The 12,152-nt window shown below is 50.1% G+C and overlaps 1 protein-coding gene across 1 annotated transcript in view; it reads left to right on the top strand.

The window, feature by feature from the left end:
• Window positions 1-354: 354 nt before the first annotated feature.
• CBFA2T2 (CBFA2/RUNX1 partner transcriptional co-repressor 2) overlaps window positions 355-12,152 on the top strand; it is a 97,807-nt gene continuing 86,009 nt past the window's right edge. The window contains exon 1 of the mRNA XM_073309909.1: window positions 355-503. Within this exon, the coding sequence (XP_073166010.1) occupies window positions 476-503 (28 nt within the window). The 5' untranslated portion in view covers window positions 355-475. The remainder of the gene's footprint in view (window positions 504-12,152) is intronic.

Below are 12,152 nucleotides of genomic sequence, written 5' to 3'. Positions count from 1 at the left end.
CCTGCCCCCTGCATCCCTCCCTCCCCCTGAGCATCCCCAGATCCTCCCAGCCCCTCCCACCCCCAAGCCCTCCAGCATCCCCCTGCCCCCTGCATCCCTCCCTCCCCCTGAGCATCCCCAGATCCTCCCAGCCCCTCCCGTCCCCCTGCCCCCTGCATCCCCAGATCCTCCCAGCCCCCAACAGCCCCAACGAACCCTCAGGCCCCAGTCCCCTCCACCGCCAAACGGCTCCCCCACGCGGCCCAATCAGGGCTCGCGAAGAGGGGAAACGAGTCTCGCTCCGTGCGCGCTGACGTAAGCGCGCCGATCGGGGGGCGGGGCGCGGGGCTCCAGGGGCGGGGCCGGTTCGGAGGGGCGGGGCCTGCGCGGGGCCTGTCGAGCGCGGCGCTGGCTGCCCGTAGTAGCCGCCAGTGTCCTGTCCCGTCCCCGGTCCGGCGCCGCCCGTCTCGCAGCCGGAACAAAGAAGGGTCCGGCCATGGTGGGGATCCCGGGAGCCTTCCAGTGTAAGAGCCGCCTTCCCGCGCAGGGCGGGGGCCGGGGCCGCCATCCTCCCTGCCAGCGTCCCCCGACCCCCTCCGGCTCCCGCCGCCCCGGCCCCCGCTCCCGCCTCGCGGTCGTGTCCCGCCGCCCTGTCCCCATCACCCCTGTCCCCTCTGCCACCGCTACCCCCTCGCTCCTATCCCTGCCCCCGGGTCCCGATCCCTGCCCCCCTCACCCATCCCCTCGCCATATCCTGGCCCCGATCCCTGCCCCCCTCACCCATCCCCTCGCCATATCCTGGCCCCGATCCCTGCCCCCCTCACCCATCCCCTCGCCATATCCTGGCTCCGATCCCTGCCCCCCTCACCCATCCCCTCGCCATATCCTGGCCCCGATCCCTGCCCCCCTCACCCATCCCCTCGCCATATCCTGGCTCCGATCCCTGCCCCCCTCGCCATATCCTGGCCCCGATCCCTGCCCCCCTCACCCATCCCCTCGCCATATCCTGGCTCCGATCCCTGCCCCCCTCACCCATCCCCTAGCCATATCCTGGCCCCGATCCCTGCCTCCCTCACCCATCCCCTAGCCATATCCTGGCTCCGATCCCTGCCCCCCTCACCCATCCCCTCGCCATATCCTGGCCCCGATCCCTGCCCCCCTCACCCATCCCCTCGCCATATCCTGGCCCCGATCCCTGCCCCCCTCACCCATCCCCTAGCCATATCCTGGCCCCGATCCCTGCCCCCCTCACCCATCCCCTAGCCATATCCTGGCCCCGATCCCTGCCCCCCTCACCCATCCCCTCGCCATATCCTGGCCCCGATCCCTGCCCCCCTCACCCATCCCCTCGCCATATCCTGGCCCCGATCCCTGCCCCCCTCACCCATCCCCTAGCCATATCCTGGCCCCGATCCCTGCCCCCCTCACCCATCCCCTCGCCATATCCTGGCCCCGATCCCTGCCCCCCTCACCCATCCCCTCGCCATATCCTGGCTCCGATCCCTGCCCCCCTCACCCATCCCCTCGCCATATCCTGGCCCCAATCGCTGAGCCCCCCATCCCCATCCCCTAGCCATATCCTGTCCACAGGGTCCCGATCCCTGACCCCTCACCCATCTCCTCGCCATATCCTGGCCCCGATCGCTGATCTCCCCCCTCACCCATCCCCTAGCCATATCCTGCCCCCAGGGTCGCGATCCATGAGCCCCTCACCCATGCCATATCCTGGCCCTGATCCCTGAGCCCCCCTCACCCATCCCTATGCCATATCCTGCCCCCAGGGCTCTGATCCCTGAGCCCCTCACCCATCCCCCGCCCTGCCCCCATGTCCCCAATCCCTGAGCACCTCACCCATCCCCTAGCCATATCCTGCTCTGAGCCCCTCACCCATCCCCTAGCCAAGTCCTGTCCCCAGGGTCTCGAGCCCCTCACAACATTTTCCCATTCCTGATCTCTCTGAACCCTTATCCTGGATCCTTGTGCCCTCACCCCACCTATTTCTTTTCATGCTCCGCCTCCCTTCCCCTGATCCCTCACCGCATCCCCATTCCGTGTTCCATCCCCACCACCTTCCCTGTGCTCCTCACCAGCATTCCCCTTCCCTCTGGGTTCCCATCTCCTGCCTGTCCCCTATTCCCCTCATCACTTCTGATCCCCATCCCCCTGTCTTGCCTACCCCGGGCCCACTTCTTGCCCCTGCCCCTTCCACTGGGATCTGGAGCAGTGAATTGATGTTTAAGAACGATCTAGTAAATGCCTGCCCTCTCTGTACCTCGGGGGTTTCTAGGGAATGAGCTGCTGTTGGTGCAGAGCTTTAAGGGCTGCTTCCAATGTACAGTTCTCCATGGTGGGAAGGGCGATCTAGATTCTTTCTCTCCTTGGGCTGGTTTAGTGTCAGCCCCCCTGGGTTGCCCTTGATAACCACACTGGCTGGGTAGCTGGTGCTTGCTTTGACGAGAAGGAATGGCAGCTGAAAATGAGTGTGTAAATTAATGTTACTCCTGACTGCATTCACAGTTTGTTTATTTTTGTAGGGAGATGGGGAAGGAAGTGCATTTGCTGCAGGGCTGCCTGCTTCAACAGGGTCTGGGAGATTGTGTTATGGGAGTAGATATTGGTCTCAAGCTTGAGCAGGCCGGGCAGCCCAAGATGTGATGGATGTGGGGTGGGGGACACACCGTTACTCTGGAGTCAATGTACCTTAGCATTAGGTGTGATCAAGGTGTATTGGAAACTGGGTGGTGGCAGCTGTGAATGCTTTTGCTAAGCATCTCTGCCACTTCCCCTCCAGATGTCCAAACCCACTTTCTCCCTCACCCTGGCCAGTGTTCTTCTGTTCTGTCATTGATCTCCTCTAACTTCTATTTGTGCACCAAATCTCTTCAAAAATATTGAATTCTATTGCCCTTATTGCAGGTTAAATCTGTGGAAAACTTGAAAGCCCCAAAGTTTTAATTTTTTTCCTTCAAAGGGTATTTTAAAAAAACAACACCAAAAACTTCAAATAGTGTGTTCAGCTTTGTGGAAACTTTAAAAGAAATTGCTTCTTGGCTCAGACTAACATGAAAAATGTTCATCTCCAAAGCAGCATTTTTGAGAGAGATCTGAGGGAGCGAGTGCGGGTTTGGAATGGGCCTCTTTTTGTTGTGGTGGTTGCAATCGATGACGGTTAGTCTGGCCTGGAGAAAGGAAGTCTGCAGCTCAGATATCCCAGGATTTTTGGGGCCAGTTCTTGCTCCCATTGAAGTCAATGGCAAGATTTCTGTTTACTTCAGTGAGAGCAGGACTGGGCCCATAGGGTAAAATTCACCTCTGGGCAGCGAGGAGCAAGTGCAAGGGTTTAATTGTTATATAGGCTGTGTGCTGGCATTTTGCACTGGAGTATATTTTACCCCTTGTGAGACAATGATTATTTCGAATGTTGTTAAGATAACATGCTAATCATTCTGGGTTCAGTCTAACTATTGGGCAGGTGCAGGAGACCATTACATGCCTGTGGAGTTATTGCCTTAAGTGAGGCTCTTTTGTAGACATGTGGGTTCACCCAGAAGGAATTGGGTGCAGGATTGGGCCCGTTCATCTTAAAAAGCTTGGTTCTCCCTACTTGCCTTTGGCATTTACAAAAGTGTGTTCTTAATTTTGAGCAAAACCTTTTCAGTTCTTTTTGAAGGGAAATGTTTTATGGATACCTGAGGATTGTACAATTTGTGTCTGGGAAATTGTTTTCATAACAAATGTAAGTTTTTCTGCAATTCAAGTAGATCTGTTACTTCAAGAAATTGTGCAATGTCATATTAACTTCATTTAAAAAATAATATGACTAAACAAGTGTCCGTGTGTGAATGAAGCTGTCAAATGCTTAGGGCTGTCTAGACTAGAAAAGTACCACTATAATTATGTTGGTTGGGAGGGTGATTTTTTTGACCATTATACCAGTATAGTTAAGCTGATATAGCTTTACTGGAATAACTCCCCATGTGGACACTCTTATTCCAGAATAAGAGTGTCTACGTGTGGGGTGCCATATATTAGTGTAGCTTATTCCATTTCTGAACCAAAATAAGCTATACTGATATAAACACTTTTACACTGGTATAACTCTGTCCATACTAGTACTGTTGTACTGCTTTAACTATACTAGTATAGGTAAAGTGGCAAAACTTTCTAGTGTATGCAAGCCCCTTATGAAGTACTTCCCATTTTCAAAACTCAGTGAGTATTAACTAATCCTTTACAACCCTCTTGTGAATTACTTGGGGCGGGGAGGGATAGCTCAGTGGTTTGAGTATTGGCCTGCTAAACCCAGGGTTGTGAGTTTAGTCCTTGAGGGGGCCATGTAGGCATCTGGGGCAAATATAAGGGACAGTACTTGGTCCTGCTGTGAAGGCAGGGGACTGGACTCAATGACCTTTCAAGGTCCCTTCCAGTTCTATGAGATAGGTATATCCCCATATTAAATCCTTTCCTTTTCACAGATGGGGAAATAGAGGCAAAGGTTGTCATCAGTGCCTGGCTGCAGAGGAAGTCAGTATCAGAGTAGTGTCCTGTACTGGGATCACTAGACTGCACCTATCTCTACTAGCCCACTCATCTTCATTACACTGCATGAGTTTAGAGGGAAGGTTAAAACCTGAAACTACTTGATCTTAAGCTGTTCAGGGTGTTTGCTTTAACTCTGTATTGTTCTATAGTTTGTAAATACTCCATGACAAAGTATTCTCTGTTGTAGAGCACAAATGTGTTTCAAGTCTCTCTGGGCTGGTAAAGCAACCGTATATCTGTGTAAAATGAATTGAACAGAAAGAATAGAACTGGATTGCAGATCAGACTGGAAGGTCAGAATGTAGGAGTCTTTGTTTTGCTTTCTGACAGTAATGGTTCTTCACTGCAAAATCCTAGGAAACCTACTAACTGTCATGTTTACATGTGTCCTTCCTATCAGACAAACAGCCAGATGAACTAGAAACAGAATTGTGTGTAACGGAACACTCCAGTGTTGCTATATAGCAGCCTACAGAGTGCTCCATTGGGGATAAGAAGGTGATTAACTTGGGCTCCGTTTTAACTAGCTTTACCGAAACAGGAGGTCTCCTTCTAGGAAGAGTTGCAGTCCTTTTCTTTGAAAGCTGTAAAGTTGGCAGGGCTGCAGGGAAGTACATTACTGCTGCCAGGGAGTGGATAGATGGTTAGTGTGTGTATATAGCAGTAATAGCTATATTCTTCTGTTCATTCTTCTCATCTTTTCTTATGTGTGCAGCACTTTGTTAATTTATGGATAAACTTGTGTGTTCAGAATTGATTTCAAGCAACAGTGGGCTGAGTTGTACAATGCAGGAAGAGAGAGAGATCACATTGTGATGCCTTTGTGTAACTGTGGAATAGGATGGGTGTTCGCTAAGATCAGTTAAACTGTATCCTGAGTGTGTCTGTGTTGACAAGTTGAGTTCAATGAAGCAAGGCAACCAGTGAAAGTGCATCCTGAAGTTCAAAGAAAATGAGAGAGCATTTTAAATTGAAATGTGCTGGCTTGAAAGGGAATCTGTCTAAAGACAGATGCCAGCAGTAATGTAGAAACAGCCAGAAAAGCTACATGCCTGGTTACTGAAGAAATTACCAAATGAAGGAAACTACAGATGATGGATAAATCCTTGTGGGGTGGTGGAAAAATGTACTGGGATGTGGTGGGAGTGAGGATATTATGCAATCAACCCAGTTAAAAATATTTTTGTGTCAAACCCTGCACACTCAAAACACCATATTGCCCAGGTGGCTGCTGAGAGAAGTAAACTCTAGTAGAGCGGTCATATTATAATAACATGAGTTAGATCATGTAATTACATGTCTCACATTCGCAGGCTATGCAAGAGTGTTCTTCAGCTTGGATGTGTCTTGCAAAAATAACTTGCAAAAAGTCCCATGGTGACCTGTTTGTGGCGCAGAATGACTTTGCAATCAGTGGTGCAGGCATTGACAAGAATGCATATTGGTGCAGGACCAAGCACGAGGTGAAAAGACAATCTCTTAATACCCTACTCAGAAAAGCCATTCAAGGGGGGAGGAAGGATAGTCCTGTGGTTAATGCACTAGAGTGGGACTCTGGAGACCATGTTCAACTCCTGCCTCTGCTACAAATTTTCTGTGTGACCTTGGTAAGTCACTTAGACTTGGATCCTCAAAGGTATATAGACACCTAATGCCCATTGAAATCAGGTTTTGATTCAGCAAAGCATTGAAGCATATATGTAACTTCAAGCCTGAGAGTAGCCATGTTGAAGTCAATGGGTGCATGCTTAAATGCTTGACTAGATCAGGGCCTTTTGGGTAGTCTCGGCGACACTGCAATCAGGAGATCAAAGCTAGTTCTAGTAACAAGAGCAGTAAAGTTGCAGCAGCACAACCAGTGGTAGCATGGCCAGCAGCCATTCAAGTTTGTACCCAGTATCCTGGGCAGGGTTGTACTCAGGAGGTTAGCCCATGCTGCTGTCGCTGCTACACTGCTGTTGTTACTAGAACTAGCAATGATATTCTACATCAGGGGTCGGCAACCTGTCAGAAGTGGTGTGCCGAGTCTTTATTTATTCACTTTAATTTAAGGTTTCGCGCGCCAGTCATACATTTTAACGTTTTTTAGAAGGTCTCTCTCCATAAGTCTATAGATTATATAACTAAACTATTGTCGTATGTAAAGTAAACAAGGTTTTCAAAATGTTTAAGAAGCCTCATTTACAATTAAATTAAAATGCTGATCTTTTGCCGCTGGCCCCCTCAGCCCGTTGCCGGCCTGGGGTTCCATTCACCTAGGCTGGCAGCAGGCTGAGCGGAGCCTGCGGCCGGGACCCCAACTGGCAAGGGGCAGGCAGCCAGAACCCCAGACTGGCAGCAGGCTGAGTGGGGCCTGCTGCCGGGACCCCAGACTGGCAGAGGGCTGAGAGGTTCAGCCCACTGCCAGTCTGGGGTTCCATCCGCCGGGTCCCGGCTGCCGGCCCCGCTTAGCCCGCTGCTGGTCTGGGATCCCGGCCCTGCCCACATAGAGTGGGTACCTACCTTCTCCCTGGTTCTAGCCCATTCTCTTCCTCTCTCTCTGCACTGAGCTGAGGGTGGGAGTGCACTGAGCACAGGGCTGGGGGTGAAGGAGCAGGCTGGGGGTTGGGGTGTAGGGTCTAGCCAGGAGCTAGAATGAGGGAAGAGGCTCAGGGTTGGGGCAGGAGTTTGGATGTGGAGTGCTTACCTGGACAGCTACCATTTGGTGCGAGGGGTGCAGGTGGGAATGTGGGGGTGGGGGTGGTGCAGGAGCTCCCATTTGGTGCGAGGGGTGGGGGTGGGAATGTGGGGAGTGCAAGAGTCCGGGCATGGGGTGTGGGGGGGCTGGGTATGTGTGGGGGGTGCTGGAGTCAGGGCTGGGGTTGGGGGGTGCTGGAGTCAGGGCAGGAGGCTGGGTTTGTGTGAGGGGGTGCAGGGTTCAGGGCAGAGGGCTGGGTGTGTGTGTGTGTGGGGGTGCAGGGGTCAGGGCAGAGGGCTGGGGGTGTGAGCTAGGGTCATGGGGGTGCTCCCAGCCCCCTGCCCAGAGCGGCTCACGGCAGGGGGCTGGAGGGGATATGGGATATGTCCTGATTCCACCCCCCATCCCCAAGGCCCTGTCCCCACCTCTTCTCCGCCTCCTCCCTGGAGCAGCGAGCACCCTGCGGCTCTGCTTCTTCCCCTCCCTCGCAAGGGCCATCAGCTGATGGGCGGCAGGGAGGGAGAAGAAGAGGGGCAGGACCCCAGCACTCTGGGGGAAGAGGCGGGGGAGGGGGAACTTGCGTGCCCTGCAGCACAGCTGGCAGAACCAAGCTTCTTCACCCTGCCCCCGTGGGCGGGGGGGGGGGGGGTGTCCCGGCCGCCGGCCCTGCTCAGCGTGCTGCCGGCCTGGCAGGCAGCAGCGTGCCATTAAAAAATCGGCTTGCATGCCATCTTTGGCACACGTGCCATAGGTTGCCGATCCCTGTTCTAGATGATCAAACCTAACTCAGCTATGTCTACGCAAGCTGCAGTTAAATCTCTGGACTGCTGTTTGGACATACCCTTTGCCTCTTTGTGCCTTGATTCCTCATCCCTAAAATAGGCAGAGGAATGCTCCCCTACATCTCAGGGGTTCTGTTAGGATAAAAGTACCAATGTTTGTGAGGTGCTCAGATATTATGATGATGGAGGCCATGTAAGTAGATAAAGAGCAGGCAAAAAAATGGTGTGAGTGCCAGTTATTGTTAACCATATGGGCAGCAGCTGAACACTAAGGAGCTTGAGGCCAACATTTACCGCACAGTGAAGCGTAGTGTCTGTCCGAGGACATGTTTACATTTTGTCTTTGATAGTTAGAAGAAGCAAGTCAGCAGGAGTGGGCATATAATGTCAGTAATGCCAAATATATACATTGACTTGGCTATTTGGCTAATGTTTTCATTACATTAATGAACAAATTTACTGGCTGCATTGATAAAGTACTGTGGAGGAATCCTTAAATGTTCTGTATGAAGCTGATGGCTCAGAATAGAAGTGGGAATGCAGGTGACCATGGGTGTTTGAAATTGGGAATATTCCAGATTACTTTAAAATAGATACTAGCATACCTCACTTGCATATATCTCTTTCTGGTATGATAATGGGGACAGCTCTGATGCACAAAAATTAAAACTGATCCTTTAGGGACTTGACTTTGCTTTTATCCTGGGGTAAATTCAATGGCTTTAGTAGAGTTACTCTTCCTTTACACCAGAGTAGGTAAGATCAGAAGTGGGCCCTGAATCTTTTGAACTGGCTGAACAAGAGAAGCATTTTCTTGAATATGGTGTGCGACTTTTCCGAGCACTGGATGGAAAACAGCACGTGCGTGAGGTAGAACTCATGAATCGATTTGCTTCAGAGCAATGTTGAAATGAAAAGTCACCGAACTTGAGACCATTATTAAGAATTTCATCATAAATTAACAAAATCTCACAACTAGCTCAATTTTTACGCTGTGCCTCTAATTTTTTTTTTTTTTTTTAAAAAAAGGCCTGCTCTGCTTTCACTTCTACTGGTGTAAATCAGGAATGAGTCCATCTGTGGCGTTAGCATGGCATAAAACTGATGTAAGTGAGAAGGGAATCAGGCACCACAAGTCCTCTGGTACGGGAAGTTATGGATTCAGTGCCTTAGCCCAGATAATTGATTCACCTGAAACTCTTCCAGGCCGTTTGAAACTATTTTTCCAAGGCTTCTCCTTGCCTCCTGTGGAGAGTATCAATGAAAGAAAGTCTGTGGCAGAAAATTGTCCCTATGTCTGTCTTCTCTTCCCCACACCTGAAGCCTGTCTAATTCAACAGGGAAGATTACCATCTGATGTCTATTATGTTGTCTCAATAAACTTTAGTCTCCAGGGTTGTAATGCCTGCACCTTTCATTAGTGCTAAAATTCCCCTTCCTTTCCCCCAACAAAAAGCCCATCCTTCTGGAAAGAGAAGCACGAACTGCTACAAGTAATGACAGGTTTCAGAGTAGCAGCCGTGTTAGCCTGTATCTGCAAAAAGAAAAGGATGACTTGGGGCACCTTAGAGACTAACAGATTTATTTGAGCATAAGCTTTTGTGTAGCTCACGAAAACTTATGCTCAAATAAACTGGTTAGTCTCTAAGGTGCCACAAGTCCTCCTTTTCTTTTTGCAAGTAATGAGTCGTCCTTCAGCTGAACTTTGTTCTATAAATCAGCCTTTAAGTTATAAGCAGAGACACGAGATCAGTGGGCAGAGAACCCTGCATCCTTTTAGGGCTCAGAGTCTAGCTTTTCCCTTGAATGTACAGAATTCTGGAAAATTTGAGACTTCATTTAAAAATAGCCCTCACCCTTCTGGTTGTAAGGATGCTTTAAACCGTGTGCTACTGGCATGACTGAAACTGAACAGTGACATAGTAACACTGTTTGAAACATCTCATTCCACCCAAAAAATCATCTAATTGGGATGGTGCCAGGTTTCAGAACTAGCTGGCAATTTAAAATGTTGATATTAGCCATTTTTCTGTGGATCATCTCAGAAGGAACTGTCTAAAGCAGGTATGTACCTGATGTTCCATTAATTTAAAACAGTGCTGTAGATGAACACTGCTGCCGCTTTTAAAGACCATCTAAGCTAGTCTTTGTTAAAGTAAATCAATAAAAAACCACAATAAAGGGCTAGTTCTGCTTTCTCTAATGTCTCCCTTTCTCCGTCTGGTATCTGGGGACTCTGTTGTAATAGCAAATGCCTCCAAATATATCACCTGGGGCCAATGTAGCTCTTGTATGTGTTTGCCCAGCCATTTCTAATGCACTCATTACTGTAACGGCTAGGTGCAGATCTTGTGGTGGATCTCACCCCGCTGTCCCCCATGGACAGCAGTTGCAGGGCCTGGGATACTGAGCAGGACATGCTGGGATGATCTACGCTCCCAAATGGACAATGGACAACTTCATAACGTGACACCTTTTGCAGCCTACTTCTCCTCTCCCCCACCCTGCCCAAACTGTTGCCATCTCTGCTGTGGGGCCTCCTGGTTGTTGAGGTGGGGGAAGAGACTGATCTCAGGGCTCTGAAACTCTTGTGATGGGAAGGAGAGTGGTCCTGTGAAGAAAGTGCCGTTGGGAGAGCCTCTGCTCCCCACACCATGTGATTCCCTGTAATGAGCCACATGAAGCATTTATTGCTATTCCTATTGCTGCTATAACAGCATCCCTCCATCGTGATAGTAATGACAAGTATTTATAGAGCACCTCACTGAACAGTGGACACTTTACAGGAGTCTTGGGAGGCAACTGGTGGCTTTTTCTCTCCTTAGGTCATCTTCTGGGCATTGCCAGCTGGCCTTCCTCCCCATGCCAGATCTTTAGGGAGTTACCAAAGGGGCCCCGAGCCCCCCTCTCGCCAAGCTCAGAGCAGGCTGTATAATTTTCAGGGGCAGAGCTGCTGCAAGACTAAGGGTGAGGCGTGGCTAGCGCACTGAGCTTACAGAACTCCAGTCCCACCTTCCAGGGTCTGAGCCCAGGCTCTACCACTGCACCATGCTCGTACGCAGGCCTGTCAGATACAAAATGCTGGATTCCTGCATTGCAACCTTGGAGAAGCTGTGGGTTTTCCATAGAACTCGTTCCAACAGCAGTGAGCGCAATGCCTGCCCTTACCCTATTTCTTAAGATGTTCAGTGACCCATTTATCTTATGTTATCTAGTATTAAGACATAACTTAAGAAACAATACATATTTCCTAGATTTGGGACTCCAAGCTCACTGACTCTTGTTGCCAAAATTCCACAGAGATATCAGCATCTTGATTAGATGCTGTTCAAAGACAGAGATGCTTAAAAGCCATGTGGGCTCTCCTTTCCCTGAGGCCAGACCTCCTTGGAGCTAATGAAGGTTACGTGGGCCTGGCAATGAGAATGTACTCCAGTGGCTGTTTCTTGGTACCAAATCTTCAGTAGTCTCTGTGGTTACGCTGCAAACTAGATTTTCCGGAACGCTTATCTAGAACTTCTTGTTATCTAAAGCAGTCGTGGCTCCAGATATAGGGAGTTTCAATAAAATGATGTCTGAGTAAATGTGTGTGTGTGTGTGTGTGCGTGTGCGTGTGTGCATGCATGTGCACACTCACATGTGTGAGGAGCCCAAGAGCCAGGGTGTGGGGTGCTTTAGCTGAATGCTAAAACACCATGGAGCCCAATGCCTCCCAGGATTTCCACCACTGTCCTGGCTCCTCTGTTCAAGGAACCCGGCCAGCAGCCTTTCAGGTCTGCAGCCAGGGTCTTCCCTCCCCCTTATCCATAGCTTTGTTGGGGACCAAGAAACTGTTGGATATTCGGGACTCTATAGGGTTTTTGTTAGGGAGGGGAAAAAGTGTTCAAGGTGGTTGGCTCCCTGATGGGCCATACTCAGGCAGGTGGCTGGGTTTATCTTGTGACATCACTCCAGTGTCTGACATTTCTAGCTCAGAAACAATAACTTGTGCTAAGCTTGTCTTATCTGTGGACATGTTTTTCTAATTAAAGACAAAGCTCAGTAAATATTTTTTAAATGATTGAATTGCCAAAGTATGAAATACACATGTTGGAAGTCAGACACACTGAATACCATGTGCGATTTCCCATAGCCCTCCATTAGAGAAGGTTAGTGTGATGCAGATCTTAGAG

The sequence above is a fragment of the Lepidochelys kempii genome, chromosome 13, assembly GCF_965140265.1.
Source record: "Lepidochelys kempii isolate rLepKem1 chromosome 13, rLepKem1.hap2, whole genome shotgun sequence".
NCBI lineage: Eukaryota > Metazoa > Chordata > Testudines > Cheloniidae > Lepidochelys > Lepidochelys kempii.
Note: the sequence above shows the minus strand (reverse complement) of the source record. Positions and strands in the feature narration are given on the sequence as shown.